At 35.9% G+C, this 19,179-nt stretch overlaps 1 protein-coding gene across 1 annotated transcript in view; it reads right to left on the reverse strand.

Moving 5' to 3' along the window:
* The window catches only part of LOC131849596 (protein 5NUC), a 37,542-nt gene that overhangs the window by 5,824 nt on the left and 12,539 nt on the right, over positions 1 to 19,179 (reverse strand). The window contains exons 3-11 of the mRNA XM_059199700.1: positions 15,342 to 15,462; positions 14,275 to 14,382; positions 13,174 to 13,260; positions 6,466 to 6,632; positions 5,238 to 5,336; positions 3,064 to 3,186; positions 2,267 to 2,432; positions 1,602 to 1,780; positions 1,104 to 1,259 (exon numbers count right to left, since the gene is read on the reverse strand). Of these exons, the coding sequence (XP_059055683.1) occupies positions 1,104 to 1,259; positions 1,602 to 1,780; positions 2,267 to 2,432; positions 3,064 to 3,186; positions 5,238 to 5,336; positions 6,466 to 6,632; positions 13,174 to 13,260; positions 14,275 to 14,382; positions 15,342 to 15,462 (1,206 nt within the window). The remainder of the gene's footprint in view (positions 1 to 1,103; positions 1,260 to 1,601; positions 1,781 to 2,266; positions 2,433 to 3,063; positions 3,187 to 5,237; positions 5,337 to 6,465; positions 6,633 to 13,173; positions 13,261 to 14,274; positions 14,383 to 15,341; positions 15,463 to 19,179) is intronic.

Here is a 19,179-nt window from a genome sequence, read left to right on the forward strand (position 1 = left end):
AACAAGTAGTTCACATTTTACAAAGACGTGTGAATACCAACTACCAACCAGCACTAATTTATTTAGGCTCAAATATAAAAACACAATAAGATTAAATCAGTCTAGTGATAAGAGCAGACCAGTCCCTACAAGCAGCACTCGTTCACGAGTATGACGGATGAGCCAGCCATCACTGCGCTCGACCATATTTTATGCAAGCCCAATGACCCGGCCCACCACGCCGCCACATGTCTGGACATTTTAGTGAACATGACTACTCATTCCACTCGCCCACGTCGCAGCTACAATAATTACTATATGGTAGTTACAGTATTCGCACTTTACATGAGGATGCATGCGGCAATCAATACAAAAGCCGCTACGCTATCATATATCAAGAAAGCAGTATGAAAAATAAATTATAACGTTGTCCGCAAATAAACTTATACTATATATTGCTATCATCTATAAATTCATCTATCCTATAATAGGCTTTTTTACATAACATTTGTTTAATATAAAATTTGAATTGCCTCTCTGTCAATGTCAATGTCCTAGGTCAGGTTGACCTCCACGTGCCCCGCTAGCGTATACCATTAACGCAGGCGGGTATACAATTCCATTATTATTTTGTAAAAAGAAATAAGAATAGAACAGAATAGAAAATCATTAATATAAACTTAATTTAAGCACTTTTGTAGAGAGTGGAAGGGAATTGTTAGTAAAGTAGACTCATAACTCCATTAGAGAGAGAGACAGCAATGTCCCATGTCAGGTTGACCTCCACGCGGTTCCTCCTGGAAACCATCGTGATAAATTACTGGTGAATTTGTCAGGATGGGCTAAATAACCTGACTTCATGTTCATCTTATCATCGTCCACTGGTGCCCCGCTAGCGTATACCGTTATCGCAGGGGGTATACCATTCCATTATCATCTATAAAAAAAATATCCATAGGAAAGTTTATACTCTACACTGAAGTGTAAAAACTGGAAGAAAGGCGGTGTCCTAAGCTGCTAGTCCACTAAAGGCGTCAAAACCGTCTGTTCGAATAGTTTATGGAATTCCAGAATCTGGGATGGGCATAATCAAAGAAATCCTTGGATAATATACACAAACACACTTGAGGAAACCTGCCCTCCAAACTGGGGTACTTGCTGACGGCATTCTCCAGCATCTGAAGGATGACAGCACCACTCGCTTCCACCACCACCAGGGGATCCCTCATTGGTATTATTGTGGACAGGTCCCGAAGAGTGAAGTCTCCAGCTGGGTGGACCTGATATAAAAAAATACATTTAACAATAGTATCGTGTTTAATATACATTACTTATATTATTAACCGGGTCTTAACACGAATTAGTTTATGGTAAATAATGATATTTACCTCTTTCGACGTTTCGACTAGGTAAATACCTTAATTTATCCTAAAATTATTTGTTTTATGACCCGGTAAAAATTTATTTGATTTTTTCTTTTTCTTCCGGTCTACTCTAACGCTGTTAGCTGCAGCTGGCCTTTACAGCATCACCGGACGATAGGGAGCGAGTACAGATGGCACTCCAAAGTAAAAATCCAAAATAATTAAATCCCAAGGAGTAATTAAAAATATTGACCTTACCTGATCAGACCTGAAGGTTCCGGAGTTGAGGAGCACCAAGTCAGCACCAGTGGCAGCCAGCAGGACATCGCACACCCAGTTCCCAAGGTTGCACTCCTGGCGGCGAATGCATGAAAACCGACCTTCGAGGGGCACGCAGAACTTGCCCAGAATCTCGTCCATTTTGCCTTCAATCATTGCTGTTGAAATTGAAACTTTAAGTTAGAGGGTAGATGTATGGATTTTAATTAATTCAAAACAGCTAAATGACCTTATTGATAGCAGAAATAATATCTTAGGAAAATTCACACAGCCAGGGCTTGTTAGACGAGGACAGGGCTTGTTAGACGAGGACAGGGCTTGTTAGACGAGGACAGGGCTTGTTAGACGAGGACAGGGCTTGTTAGACGAGGACAGTGCTTGTTAGACGAGGACAGGGCTTGTTAGACGAGGCAATTATACTCATAAATACAAAGGTATGTACTGTGCGAGTAATCGAATCCGCGACCATTGGAAGTAAAGTGGTGTGCTAACTGTTTATATTTACAATATAAATTATCTAAGTGTATATCAGTTGTCTAGTACCCATAATAAGCTCTGCTTAGCTTGGGACTAGATGGCGCTGTGTTTAATTATTGTCAAGGGCTATAATTATTATTATATTTAATTGATTTAATTGTACATACCAGAATATTTCTCAACCTTCGACTTCAACACCTGGTCTTCAGCATAGGAGCTGGTGACGTGAACATCCGCGATATCCACTCGAGTGCAGTCGGGCGCGAAGTTTATACTGATTTTGGAGAACTGACGGAAATCTGTACCGCTTTTTACTATATATTTATTATTTACCTGGAATTTAAATTAAATAATCGTATGATTTTTTTTTATTGAATTAGGTTTTATTTTGCGAGTACCGTTACTATTTGATTCTGCACCAGTGTTTCCCAAACTTTTTAGTGCCTTGCTCCACCTTGACCGATGAAAAAATCCGATATTTTAAAAAGATATTAAAAAAAAGGTAATGTGTGTTTAGTACTAATCAAGTACCCAATGTAAAGATTATTACAAATATTGTAAATAGTGCCATCTAGTATTTATAGGCCGAACTAAGTTGTTTATTATAAGATAACCTTATCATAGTATAGCCGTTACCCCCGCTTCTACCCTACTACACTGATTTCGGTCTATAAATACGGAGCTCCACTGGTGCCCCGCCAGCGTAAACCGTTAGCGCAGGCGGGTGCATTCCACTAACATCCGTAAAATAAAAATATAGCAATAGATTTGGCTAATTTCAGTTTTGAAATTTTTGTAGACTTCCAAAGAAAATATGAAGAAATTGAAGAAAATCTATATAAATACGTTTTTTTTTCTTTTTTTTGTATTTATTTCTTTTTATGTAATGTGGGGCGTGGGGCCCACATTGGGAAACACTGGTCTATATAGAATTTTCACTTCAAAAATCTTAATAAAGACTTACTTCTAGTACTTCATATACGTGGTCGTGGCCACCCAATATAAGGTCAATTTCCGTGCATCCTTCAGCTAATTTAACATCATTTGGTGTTCTCATATGCGTCAAAGCTATGACGTATTCACAACCCTGAAATATAAATAAAATCATAGTTGAAAATTAAAATATCTTTATTCATGGACTGCCTCAGTGGTTTACCACCGAATGAATATGTCTAAACGTTTAATTATTTATTTACTAGCTGCTCCCGCGACTTCGTCCGCGTGGACGTGAAAGATCTATATACATAAATAATATTTATATAGATCTTTATACATGGATGTAAAGGGAGGGGACGCCCTAAGAAAAGATGGATGGATTGTGTGAAAGATGATATGAATAAAAGAAGAGTATGTTCAGATATGACGACCGATAGAGAGCAGTTGTGTGAAGAGAATGACGTGTGTGTTTAGTCGGCGATAGAGAGCAGTGGAAGAGAATGACATACTGCGCCGACCACAAATAATGGGATAAAGGCAAGGCAATGATGATGATGATGAAAGATCTTTATACATATTTTTTATATACTGTAATAAAAATAGGACTGTATCATTTTGAATAAAACTGTAAGCAATAAGTTTTATGGTGGATGGCAGTCCTTTAACAAACTATATTTTTTTAATATAGACTATCATCAAATGGCACAACTATGGCAAGTTAAGTATATATTTATAAAATAAAAGTAGCCTAAGTTACTCCCTATTACATCAGCTACCTGCCAAAAAAAGTCCCGTCTAAATCGATCTAGCCATTTCAGAGATTAGCCAGAACAAACAGACAGACAAAAATTGTAAAAAATGTTATTTTTTTGCATGTACCGTATTTATATTCATATGCATGTAGTAAAAAACGGTTATTTCAATGTTACAAACAGACACTCCAATTTTATTTATATGTATAGATTAGCATACAAAACAGATTACAATCAATAGAATAATATAATTAGGATCGTGTAGTTCGGTACAAAACTGGATTGTAATCCAACACTACAGCTTATACTACAGTTTACTACAGCTAGTACTATAATGCTAGCTACTCGCTCCGGCTTCGCCCAGGTGTACATGTATTATACATATAAACCTTCCTCTTGAATCACTCTATCTATTAAAAAACAGCTTCAAAATCCGTTGCGTAGTTTTAAAGATTTAAGCATACATAGGAACGGATAGGCAGGGACAGCGATTTTGTTTTATACTATGTAATGTTGTCTTGCCATTAAATTGAAGTACTAATATCACTGTAAAAGAACAGGGGTTGATCGTAAAAGGGTGAAAATTTAAAAAAAGAGGTAAGTTCGATGTTAAATCACAATAAAATATTTTTATTTGGTCAAAACAATATTTAGTGTTGGGTCACCCCTATCATTGGGGTAAGTGGGTAGGGGTATGAAAAATAGATGTTGGCCGATTCTCAGACCTACTGAATATGCATATAAAATGTCATAAAAATCGGTCTATCCGTTGCGGAGGAGTATTGTAACTAATATTGTGATACGAGAATTTTATATATTAGACTAGCTGATCCGGCAAATGTTGTTCTGCCATATACATTATAATCGGTATTAAAAAATAGGGGTTGGTGATACAAGGGTGAAAATTAACGGTAAACATAAACTATTGTGGATATATTAATAAAAAAAATTTTGGGTGAGCCACTCAACACTTAGGGGTATAAAAATTTGTTACAAACCTATTCTCAGACCTACTGAATATACATACAAAATATCATAAAAGTCGGTCAATCCGGTTCGGAGGGGTATTGTAACTAATATTGTGACGCGAGAATTGTATGTATAAAATATATATATGTAGGATTTGAAACTTGGCGGTATGAACGAATGGGAACGAATGAGTATGAATGAATGGAAACAGAGGAGCAAATGGATAGAAACGAAAGAGTGAATGGATGGAGAAAGGAATGAATGAAAGAAGAGGATGGGCATCGCTCTCTTCCTCGTAGAATGCCATATAGTTAGGTCGTTTCATGTGTAGTAAATGTTTTCTTTTATAATTTAAATAAAAGGAGTTCTATAAAATAACCATCCTGTTATTCGCGAATCCTTATTCCCACATATATATAAGGATTGAGTATGGTATACGAGAATTTTATATACTAGGAAGAAATACATGTAGATCATTTACCTCTTGTTTTAACTGCGAAGCTAGTTTCGTGCCTGCTTGTAAGAAGTCTATGAATGTGACTTCCTCTGGGTTTATTGTTGCTAAGGTGTCTAGCCACTCCTGGAACAATCAGCAATATTATATTAGACATATATCGACCTCTACTGAACTTCCATTCTAAATTAGGTTTCCCATTAATACTAAAAATACTTGTTGCAAGTTTGTCTTTAAATCTAGTATTAATATTATTATATATAACGAATATGGCTAATTTTTGGAAAGTCTAAGTTATAGCACAAATAAATACAATCGATTCCCCGTTCGGAGGACGCAGCGTGGGAAGGCCTCCAGCAAGATGGACCGACGATCTGGTCAAGATCGCTGGAAGGCATTGGATGCGAGCAGCGCAGGACCGATCGTCATGGAGATCTTTGGGGGAGGCCTATGTCCAGCAGTGGACGTCTTCCGGGATGCGATGATGATGATTCCCCGTTCAATTCAAACGGAGATCGAAATTACGACGGCCTGAGCTGAGGTTCGAATCCCTAGCGGTGCCCTCAGACTAAACTCGTATCCGTCAGGCGGGTGGCCTTCAGCCGCTCCATAAGTCCTTCCTTTGGTTTGTAGTGCCATCTGCACTCGCCCCTATCGTCCGGTGAAGCTGTAAACGTCAGCTGCGGCCAACAGCATTAGAGTAGTCCGAAAAAATCACATCCGGTAGGAAGACGTCAATATAGACTGACCTGTTCTACAAGCCCTATTAGTCCTATTTTATGCCCGTTGCATTCCAGTGCATGCGTGATCTTGCCATCGCCGAGTGGCCGGCCTATCTCGTTGCCTAGGGGATCGAAATTACGAAGGCCTGATCCGAGGTTCAAACCCCTGCAGGTGCTCTCAGACTAAAGTCGTATCCGTCAGGCCTTGGTTTGTAGTGCCATCTGCACTCGCACTCTATCGTCCGGTGAAGCTGTAAACGTCAGCTGCGGCCAACAGCATTAGAGTAGTCCGAAAGAAAGGCGGCCTGGTCAGCCGTCGTCGTATACTACGAGTCGGTGATGACCAGGAAGGAGACGCAGAGAGGCTGCGAAATTGCTGCCTCAGCCGACCCAATGCGGCAAAGACGAGCTACTCGTCTAGCTCGTATCGATCTCTCTCTCGAAGGGATCTTGTTCCCCTCCCTCCGCAAGAGCCAAGGGCGGCAACCGAGGACGGATTCATATCCAATAGTAGGACGTTAATATAGACTGACCTGTTCTACAAGCCCTATTAATCCTATTTTATGCCCGTTGCATTCCAGTGCATGCGTGATCTTGCCATCGCCGAGTGGGCGGCCTGTCTCGTTGTCTATTACATTCGACATCAGCCACGGGAAGTTGCATTGTGATACTAGACCTGATAGTACTTCTAAACCAAAGTCTGTAAAGAAAAAATAAAGATAATAGCATTTTTTTGTATACAACATTCATAATTCTATGGCCTCGGTAGTCCAGCAGTTTAGCACACCGCTTTACTGGAATGAACTGAATTTAAATAAACTCAACCATAAAACTGTGATGTGCACTTGTTGAGAAAACTCTTTTGATATTAATATATTTAAAGTTTTCTTGTATTGTATAATCAAAAATATAAAAACAAAATTATATAATTGACTTCACTCACTACCAACTTACCATTAAATACATTTTTCCAGTCATAAATAGTTTTACTACATATATCTACAAGAGCACTGTTGCTTTCTCGCCGTTTTACCTTTTTTTTAAATCGGCGCTTTGCCTACTGGCTAGATCCGCGTGGCGGTCAGTTCAAAATTTGTTTTAAAATAGCAAATAGTTCGTGTGGGGCTTTAAGCTCACATTTCGTGATAATGCTGTTGATTGATTGATGAGGGGCTTTTGCTAAATAAAACCGCCTTGGTTGGATGCTACTCGAACACTGATTTTTATTACTAAAAGAAATATAATGAGGTGAAATGTATTGAGGTGAAATGTATTGAGGTGAGATGTATTGAGGTGAGATGTAATGAGGTGAGATGTATTGAGGTGAAATTGCATGTGTAGGCAATTGTGTATTGCACAGTAAGCAGGCATGTGCGGTTGCCCGTACAGTTTGGTTATGGAATGTAACTTGACGGCTGCGGTGGTCTAGCGGTTTAAGGCGACGCATTGCAAATATTGACCTCAGATACCTTAACTTTTCTCAGCAATTACAAATCATTCGGGGCTGATATTTAGGTATTTCATTTTTCAGATCTTTGACATCATATTGACAGTTCTCGTTACATGATTGATTAACTTTTGTAGCAGAGAAAAAAATCTCAAAGATTGGTCTTATAAAATATATGTTTAATTCGTATAAGAAAACGGGACTGATTTAAGACTCGAATTTTCCAATATACACTATACTAAATACCCACATAAATAGTACAATTCAGATGTATATAATAACCAATAGTTTTTATTTTAAACAAGATAAACTGTTTTTCCGCATAAAAATCTCTTGCTCACAAGTTGTTTTGTATGAGAGTTAGAGCAAGTCAGTCAGTCCCCGGCCCCTGCCAACGTCGGACCTGTGCTTAGCGCGGAGAGCTCGCCTGAGAACGCGCGCTATCAAATCGTAAATTATTTCGTCATACACCCGCACCATATTATAGCGTACGCTATAGTATGGTGCGGGTGACAGTTACTAATTTTACATTTAACAATTACTGTATTTAAGTTAATACAGTTAGTAATGATTTATTGTACATATTACGAATGTAATACTAAGTCATAATTTGTAAAGTAGTGACAATTAATTGTTAAAAATGATAAAAAACTTTTAGTATTAATGTAAAGAAATGGTTAAGAAAATATAAACAAATTTTACATTATTTTGATTTCGTAGTTATTTATAAATAAAAATAGGGCACTCCCATTATCTATACATATAAATAAAATTAGAGTGTTTGTTGGTAATATTGAAATAACCGTTTTTTACTACATGCATACAAATATAAATACGTTACATACACCAAAATAACATTTTTTACCAATTTTGTCTGTCTGTCTGTCTGTTTGTTCCGGCTAATCTCTGAAATGGTTGCACTGATTTTGACGGGACTTTTTTTGGCATCTGGCTAAAATAAATAGTCTTGTACGCCGTTTGGTAGGCTTTTACATTATTTTATTGTAAAACTAATTTTATTTTTTATTTCTTAACTCAAGACGTTTTGTTTTGCTTAGATGTTTTTTTTATTTCGTTAGTTGCTGAAGTAACAGGTACAGGTAAATAATACTTATTTATGCAATTACCTTTCATTAGACGTTAAGAAGAATTTTAAAATGTTGATAACTGTTTATCTAGAACAGGGGTGAGCAACCTTTTTTATCAACGGGCCAATTTAAATTTTAAATATTTTGACGGATCGCACCTAAAGTAACACTTATTAATAATAATTAACAAAATTATTTGTAATGTAATGTAATTTATTTGTAATAAATATTTACATGATATTGAGACACAAAACCCTCAATAATGTGGGGTATCCGGCCTTTTTACCAATATGTCCCGCCAAACTGGATGGTCTGTCCGGTTATTAGGATTGGCGAAGTGACAACCCTACACTCAAAGAAAAAATCGACTGACTCATTATAACAAAGTAAAATCGTGGAGTCGTCTATGAATTTATACAAAAATTAAATATTGCTGTAACTTAATTCTTTTACTATTTCAAGTAATGTAATCATTTAGTTACCCTTTTTACATTTTTTTACACTATTTTATTTACTTATACGAATAAATGTTATACGTACTAATACTAATAATATATAATATTGAATTCAAAATAAAGTATTTTTTTCTCAATGTTACTACATATTTAGTGTAATCAAAAAACTTATTGATTGTCAATAATTTCACAAAAATATTATTTAATTAATCATTGTTGTCTGTCCGACTATATGTTGGAGTATCACATAAAAAATTGTGACATATTTTCAACTTTATTTTCCCCGATAAGTACTTTTTATCTGTAGTAAGTCTAGGTAAGCACTTGTCTTTGTAGCTATGGAAAGCAAAACAAAGTAATGGTGAAATATTTGGCTTCGATTGTACTATACAAGCTGTCCCAGAACTCAATTTCAAGCTGTGAGAGAATTGATTGTAACCATCATGAGAAAAATCAGAAAAAAATCTATTCCATGCAGTTTGAAAATTAGGGGCATTAAAGAAAAACTTAGAAATTTGGTCAAACTATAACCATTATTCGGTCATTGTGCTTAATTTTTATTATTTTTGTTCATTTAAACTTTGGAACCATAAAGCCAAATAACATTTCTAGAATCACAGTAAAAAATAATGACACAATTGCCCCAAGTTTTCTAGAATTAAGACTATTTGTTAAACTACATTTAAAATTTTCATAAATTGTCGAGTTTGAAAGGCCCTCTTTTAAAAAAATGTACTAAAGTGCCTTGGCAAGTGCCATTAAAAGTTCGGACATTTAATCAGGATTGTAAATATACAATACTGGTTAGTTTCATACTAAAAAAAAACGAGAAAAAAACCTCAAGTAACCCGATTTTTGCTAACCCATTTTACTCCGTTCAAATGTTTCTTATTCACACAAGCTTATAGTAGTAGGTTCTTAATTTTACGGCAAAATAATAAGAGAAATGGGTAGTGGACATGTTGTCGTGAGCGAGCGAGACAGATGTGCCACCCAGTGAGACGGAGATGCGTCGTTTAAACGCGCGCGAATGAAACAGATACAGTCGCCATACCAAGCAAATGGCTACGCTACCAGTCTGACACCAGTTAGTACATTTTGCTCATTCTGTTTCAGCTTCAGCTCAGCCTACTGCGCGTCTTTCCGTATTCGCTGTTGTTGGCTTCTATTTTGGACTTGGATTTTTGTGAATTGAACTTGTTGATTCCATACCGAAAACTTTGGGTTGTCTCTTTTGGAATTGGACTTTTGTGTTGGTATCCTTGTTATTTACTTCACAAAAAATTGCGAACAAGCACCTCATTTATGAGGAATGCAGATGCAATGCAATTGCTGCCGCTAGGCTTTATCGTGAAAGATATCCAAATTTAGAGCGCTATCCAGATCACTGCTAATATGTACCGGCCGCACTCACAGAGGGCGGCCATTTCCCGAATCAAATACGGGCTGGAGGTAGAACTCGCTTTCCTTATTAGGAAGAAGTGTTGCAAAAGGTCGCAGATGACCAAAGTATTTTCGTTTGTACACAAACGAAAATACTTTTCTCCTTTTTTCTTTTTTTTTTCTTTTTCCCGTTCTTTCTTATTGTAATAGCACAGCACATCGTATTTTACAAAGACCCGAAATGCATCCGTTTCACGTACAACGAGTTCAAACTTTTCTTCCTCAATATTATCCTTATTTAAATAAACCTAAACTAGGTTAAGATTTTTCTTTATTTTAATTATTTTACTTACTTTTGTTGACTTTGATAAAAGTGGCGTCATATCTGTCTCGCTCACTCATGGCAAACATGTCCACTATCCATCTCCCTTATTGTTTTGCCGTAAAATTAAGATTCCTTGGTAGGTCCAAGGAAATAAATAAATAAAAAAGTGAAATAATGAAAAGTATTATATAAATTTATTAAAACGTATGTATTAATACGTGAAGTAATAACTTTGTATCCTTTTTACGAAAAACAGCGCGGACAGATGAATATGAAATTTCGTGTACTTATAGTTTATATAGAGAAGGTTTGCAGAATAGTCATATTTTTTTATTTAAATTATGCATAAAAATATGAATAATCATGTTCAAACCTATAATTATTCAATAATTTCATTTGTATGAAGTTAATAGATCTTTTATGATTAGGTTGTAATTGTTCACGTCCTTTTTACATGTAATTAAAACTTAATATTTATTATAATAATTTATAAATTACTGTAAAAGTTTTACTATTTTGTCATAAAATGTATATCTTTACGTACTTTACTTACATATAATGTTAAATTACTTACGCATTTTTAAAAGTATACTTTCTAAAACATAAAGAAATAATGTCCACTGCGCGTATCAAATAAATAAAATTAAAGTCACATACATTATTACTAAATTTAGGTTTATTGTATCAAATATATAATATATATAGATTTTTTATTTGATATACCTGTCATTCACAGAAACGCAGACTTGCTGTCTCTTTTATAAAGTAACTAACCTTCGTATATTTTCACATTTCATTTAACGTAAGTACGTTAATGTAGTATACATTAAAATATCTAGCTGTTTCAAAAAAATGTCGTTGGCAAATAAATAAACGTCGTAATTACCAATTACAATATATACGAAAAACACAAAGATTATTTTTTTGGTGTTTCTTTCAAAGATAGTAATAAAAGCACTAGTTTACGTTAATTATAATCACGGGAATATGTAACTCTACCTCAATATTTCTATTTAATTCTTTACTTTAAGAATCTTTATAATTAATTCGTATCGTAGTTAGTTCCACTGTATTGTAAATTCTAAAATATCAATGTGCCTTCATAAATATAAATTATATAAACAAACAGGAAGTCTCCGTAATAGTTTTGTTCAATTGGGGACCGAAGCTTCGTCTACTTGATTCACGCGTTACATTGCGACACGGACGCGTGTTCGTGATATCGTGGTACGGGGAGAGCGAGCGAGCGCTGGCGGTCGATCGGCGACACGTAAAACTATCGGGGTGCATGAGGTGCGCAGACCGCGGGGCCCGATTTTGAAGTAATAGTTTATCACGGCGTCGCCTTAAGACACCGCTTTACTTCAAATGGTCGCGGGTTTCCTCGCACGGTGTAAATATTTGTATTCATGAGTATGAATGTTTATATCGATCTTGGTGTTTGCTACATATAATACGTATGTATTTACAAAAAAATATATGTGAGTATTTATATCAGTTGTCTAGTATCCATAACACAAGCTCTGCTTACCATGGGACTAGATGGCTGTGTTATGCAAGGTTATTTATTTATTTATAATTAAAATAATTTATTTATATAATACATTTAATATATTATTTTATTTAATTCCGCTATAATTATCATGTGTGAGACCACAAATATTCAGTGCGAAAACTTGACTACCGTTACGACCTTCTCTAATGGTGATCAAATTCCGACTGTTATTGAGTCTACATTCATATTGCGACACGTGCTTCGCTTCTGAACGAGGCATCATCAGACATTGAATCAAATTCAAACTCAAAACATCTTTATTCATGTAGGTCTATAACATTTGTACACAATAGGTGCTACAGACAGTCCCCTATGCCGGGGCTGCTTTGTAGCCGAGGAAACGGCCGCTCACGTAATCCTGGAGTGCGAAGCAGTGACCACACAACGAAATCAAATCCTCGGAACGGTGAGGTCGCTCCGAGAAGCCTGCGAAGACACCAGGAGACTTCTGCGCTTCTGGGAGGAGCTTGGCTGGCTACGCTAGTAGCCTGGCTCTACACGCACAACGGCCCGAATGAGAGGCTAATTGCGGAAAATGGAGTCCAACCGACATTGACATTGACATTGTAGGTCTATTACAGACTCTTATAAAATGTCAAATATACCGTCAGTTCGCAGTGGTTTCGAGAAGAACTCGGCTTTTTTTTTTTTATTATTGTGATAATGATTCATTTAAATTCAAATTAGAGAGAATAGAGTGACCACCAGCATATGCTATTACAAAAAACAAAAAATCTAATCAGTGTTTGCAACCTGAACAGACCAGTCCCCACAATACGAATAGATTTCGGATATAGCTTAGAAGCCTAGTGTTGGCTGTTTGGCGTCCAAACAATAGACTCGTCGAATAGCCAGTAGTAGTGGAATTAAACAAAATAATATAAATTCAGTAAGTAGTGAAATGGAATTATACTAAATAACACTTATCAATCAATCAATTAAATATAATATTAATTATAATAAAAAGGATTTATTTAAATAAACTTACCAAAGTCGTGATTGCCAAACACCGCGCAATGTGTACCGATTTCGTTCAATACCGGTACCATTTGTTCTCCTTTTGTGAAAGTACTCACTGCAAATGCAATAGAAATAGAAATAGAAATAATCTTTATTCAAATAAACTCATTACAAGCACTTTTGAATAGTCATATTTTGATTCTACCACTCATTCGGAATGCAGATTCATCACAAGTTATTTAAGATATTATTTAAGAGTCTTAAATGAGATGAAATAATTACTTTTTAGTTATAAAATTCGGTCCAGCTTTTTCTAGACATTAGACGGAACAAACAGACAGACAGTTTTTTTTCCGACTACTCTAATGCCGTAGCTGGCCTTTACAGCTTCACCGGACGTTAGGGGCGAGTGCAGATGGCACTCCAAACCCGCGGAAGGACTTATGGAGCGGCTGAAGGCCAACTCCTGCCCGACGGATACGACTTTAGTCTGAGGGCACCACTAGGGGTTCAAACCTCGGCTCAGGCCGTCGTAATTTCGATCCCCGTTTGAATTGGACGGGGGATCGATCGGAAGGGCAGAGAGACAGATAAAAATTATAAAAAATGTTATTCTGGTGTATGTACCGTATTTATATTCATATGCATGTAGTAAAAAACGGTTATTTCAATATTACAGACTCTAATCATCATCTAGACTCCACCACCCCCCACGTCATCCAAAATAAGCAACCCCCCCCCATAAAGCTTACGTAATACTTGAACGGCCACTAAACTAAATAGGGAATAGCCAGTATTCTTTATATACATACACAGAGGGGAAGGGGGATTGTTAGTAATGGGAACTGGTAACCCACATTGTCAGCAATGTACTACGTTAGGTCGACGTCCACGTGGTTCTTCCTGGAAACCTCATAATAAATTCTTAGTGAATTTCTCATGATGGGCTGACTGAACTGACCTCATTCTTATATTATCATACACTGGTGCCCCGCCAGCGTAGAATTTCTCACGATGGGCTGACTGACCTGACCTCATCATCATATTACCACTGGTGCCCCGCCAGCGTAAACCGTTAGCGCAGGCGGGTGCACCATTTCATAATAATCCACAAAATAAATATACATACACATGCTCGGCGAGAAGACATCCCCGCTGAATAGAATTAAAGGATTCAGATGCTGTAAACTCTTCACGGCCGTCGAGAACCTTAGCGCACCACCGACGGGTTCCGTATCTAGAAAATAAATAATTAAAACTTATTACAAAATTTAGAAATAGATATAATCTTTATTCAAATAAACTCAATACAAGCACTTTTGAATAGTCACACACCCAACATCACAAGAAGAATGTGCAAGAAACTTGTGTGTTGCTTTTTTAATATATGTTATTTTAAATAAATAAATACTCAGTAACAAGTAAAAAGTATGCAATAATTAACATAGAAATCGCTACGCACTCATTATTAGTGTAATCAAATAATATTGTCAGCGCTATGAATTTTAAATTTTTCTACAAAAACACTATTTTCGTTAACGAACTCTTCAATTTTATGGTATGATTTTTTACAAAGGAAGTGTTTTATATGACATTTAAATCTTTTTTCTGGCAGATTTATAACAGACTCTGGTATTTTATTGTAAAACCTTACGCAATTGCCATAAAACGAATTACTAACTTTAGTTAAACGACATTTAGGTAAAATCAGTTTGTTATTGTTACGTAAGCTTTTATTAGTGCAATCACTAACTCTTTTGAAATTGTCTATATTATCTGAGAATTTAAGAATTCACTTGCAGCATGCTATTTACATAATAATAATAATAATCTCAGGACAATTCACACAGCGCCATCTAGACCCAAGTTAAGCTAGCTAAAGCTTGTGTTATGGGTATTAGATAACTGATACAAATACATATATATTTTTTTAATAAATACATATTATACATAGAAAACACCCAGACCGATACAAACAATCATACTCATGAATACAAATGTTTGTGCCGTGCGAGGAATCGAACCCGCGACCATCGGTCGTAAAGCGGTGTGCTATACCGCTAGACCACCGAGGTCGTCAGAATCAAATTACATAGAAAACATTCCACACGAGGATTGTCTCCTGAGAAAGAAAAAAGTTATAGGTAACATCGGACATTTCACACAGCGCCATCTAGTCATAAGCTCAGCACTTACTTGTGGTTTGTTCGATGTTGTAGACATCGTTGTAATGAATAATAACGACCTCGTTGGCCATACCACGACCGGACAACTGGTTGACAGCGCGCCGACCCACCTGACGGACCTCTAATGATGCCTGCAAATAGAAAAAATATATTTAACACACTTACTCATAAATTGTATCTAAATTCCTGGTTTTCAAGACAAAGCAGGTATTACAACACGCGTGCGTTATGAACGCAAGTAGTGGAGTTATAATAATCTATACATATAAATAAAATTGGAGTATCTGTTTGTAATATTGAAATAGCCGTTTGCATATGACTGCATATGAATATAAATACGGTCCATACACCAAAATAACACTTTACAATTTTCGTATGTCTGTTTGTTCTGGATACTCTCTGAAATGGTTGGACCGATTTTGGCGAGACATTTATTGGCAGGTAGCTGATGTAATAATGAGTAACTTAGACTACCTTTATTTTAGAAAAATAAAGTTAAATTCCACGTGAACATAGTCGCGGGTACAGCTAGTCTCATATATAATCTCAGGACAATTCACATAGCGGTATCTAGTCCCAAGTTAAGTTAGTTAAGCTAGTGAAAGCTTGTGTTACGGGTACTAGATAACTGATACAAATACATAGATGTTTTTTATTTTCGTAAATACATACATATTACATAGAAAACACCTAAACCGATACAAACAATTATATATACAAATGTTTGTGCCGCGCGAGGAATCGAACCCACGACCATCGGAATTAAAACGGTGTCTTAAACCGCTAGACCAACGAGGCCGTCAAGTTACATTCAGTAACCGAACTATTTGCTATTTTAAATCAAATTTCGAACTGACCGCCACTCGGATATAGCCTGTAAGCAGAGCGCTGATTAAAAAAAAGTAAAATGGCGGGAAAGCAATAGTGTGCATCACAGTTTTATGGTTGAATTTATTTAAAATCAAGTGTGTTAAAAAACGTCGTATGTTATACGTACGTATTTAACACACTCAGCTCTATTACGCTCTCGCCTTAGGTTCGATATGAAATTCTGCCTCGTGTGTTATAACTTTCATAACGCACATATATCTATTATCGAATTAGGTATTACTTTGCGGAAGTCCATTTCACTACTGAATGGATTTATGTTTTGTTTAATTCCGCTACAATTAGCAGGTGTGAGACCACAAATATTCAGTGCGGAAACTTGGCTACGTTGGCCGTTACGACCTTCTCTAATGGTGATCAAATTCCGACTGTTATTGAGTCTACACTCATATTGCAACACGTGTTTCGCCTCTGAACGAGGCATCATCATAAATTGAATAAAATTCGGATATAGCTTGGAAGCCTAGTGTTGACTGTTCGGTTCTGTCGCGGTTTGGTCGTCGAACAGGCTACACTAATGCTATATTTATATATAAGTACTATATTTATTAAAGTGTAGATATTAAAAGCAAAAATATAACTAATTTAAAACTAGCTTTTTTTTTTAAAGCTATACAGCGTGTTCTAAATATACAAGATGCAAATCAGGGTTGCCAACCGTAAAACGTGTTGTACGAATAAATAAAAAATATGAGAAAATCTTGTAGCTTAATATTGATGCTACAATTTATATTAATACTAGTTGACCCCGCAAACTATGTTTTGCCATATAAATTAAAACCACTATTAAAAAATAAGGGTGAAAATTTATGGTTGTATTTGTTAATGTAATATTTTCCAAAAATATTAATGAATGTTAGGGGTGGACAATCCTTATCACTCAGGGGTATCAAAAATAGATAGTAGCCGATTCTCAGACGTACTGAATATGCATATAAAATTTCATAAAAATCGGTGAAGCCGTTTCGGAGGAGTATGGTAACTAACATTGTGACACGAGAATTTCATACATAAAATATGTTAGTTTTTAAGGTATATATAATATTGGTCTTTAGAAGTCTGAAATCAAGAAAATTAGCTAAATTTGGGACTCTAAGATCGTACCAAAGATCTCGTATTTGTACAAAGTTTCGTACAATTTCGTATTCGTACGGTTGGCATCCTTGTTGCGAAGTGCGTGCCCGGGGGCAGGACTAGGGTGCGAAAACGTGACTAGAGTGACAAAGAACATCAGTACAATAACAAGACAATGTAAACATTTCATACAGGTACTTTGTCACAATGAAATTATTGGCAAATTCCAGTAATTTTTCATTAATACTAAAATCTTTGTATTGTGACATGGTACTAAAGTGTATAAATAAAAATACTTTTTGCTAGACAAAAACAAAGCTAATCGCATTACAATAAGGATCATTACATAAAAATAATTAAAAAATAAAGATATACTAAATTGTCTTCATACAGGTACTTTATCACAATGAAATTATTAGCTAATTCCAATAATTTTTCATTAGTACAAAATTTATTATATTGTGACAAGGTACTAAAGTGTATAATTAAAAAATATTTTTTGTTAGACAAGAATAAAGCTAATCACATTACAATAAGGATCATTACATAAAAATAAATTAAAATAATGACGATACACAGTCTTCATACAGGTACTTTGTCACAATGAAATTATTAGCAATTTCCAATAATTTTTCATTAATACTAAATTTTTTGTATTGTGACAAAGTACTAATGTGTATAATTAAAAATATTTTTTGTTATACAAGAATAAAGCTAATCACATTACGATAAGGATCAGAATAACACATTAAATTTTAACATATACTAAATGTTTTACACACAAATACACCAATAAACTTACAGTGAGAAATATTTTTTCAAATAGATGCAGTGGTTCTGTAGATTCTTCTCCCTATATGCACATACTAGTGATGTGCCGGATCGTTGCTAATTCATATCCGCGGATACGGATCAGAATACGCATATGAGACGTCCAAATCCGTGGATACGGATTTCCGGAACATCGCTAGTACACACACCGTAAGGAAGCCCGTGGATAGTTGTGACTATTTTTAGTTGAACTATCATATCTCAATAAACATACACACCACAATTATGAACCTTATGGGTCTATGTAGCTCAATTCTTGCACTTTTAAAAACGGTAATCAAAGTCAATAAAAATTATAAAGTTTCAGATAAAATCCACGAAAACTGAAACCCTTTCTTGCAACTCTTCTAACACCGAGGTAAGTTGCGACAGGGTCTAAGGTCCTGTCGGAGCTACGGACGAATGATCGTGCACACCTGTGGCTCCGGCAGTTTTCAAATCCCATCAAAAACATAAATGTGAAATGATAGCCAAGTTTAATATTGTGATATATGCCTTGATTGTTGACTTCTACGACAAAAGAGGTGAGATCTAAATGGGTGCCAAGTTCAATGGTCTGTCCTGAAATGTATTTCTAACAATATAAAATATCATTTCTTCTTATAACTTAGGATAATATACTGTAGCCTAAGGTCTAACTTGGCCAGTTCTCATATACCAATTATTACTTTCGATTGCTAGTTACTACTAATAATAAAATAGGAACCGACAAGTAACATGTTTAGAACTTGCGAAGGCTACAGTATAGTTCGTATATATCATATTTTTCCCTACCGTCCTAAGTCCTAGTGATCGGTAGAGGTACACCTTAGCCTTTAGCCTGTAGGAGTCCTGCAGTAACCCCCCAGACACCCCAGTATCAGGGTTTGTTTTGTGTTTGTAACAAATTCACACGGAATTCACGATGGTTTCCAGGGAGAACCGCCGTCAACCTGACATGGTACATTGCTAGCAATAAGATCATTAGACCGCGTCACTAACAATTCCTTTTCCCCCTCATGTCTGGAATGAGTAGTTAGTTTGTTTAAATTACGAGAGTTTTTGGTATATAACTG

The sequence above is a fragment of the Achroia grisella genome, unplaced genomic scaffold, assembly GCF_030625045.1.
Source record: "Achroia grisella isolate CSIRO2021 unplaced genomic scaffold, CSIRO_AGI_Agris_v1 utg660, whole genome shotgun sequence".
Classification (NCBI taxonomy): Eukaryota; Metazoa; Arthropoda; class Insecta; order Lepidoptera; family Pyralidae; genus Achroia; species Achroia grisella.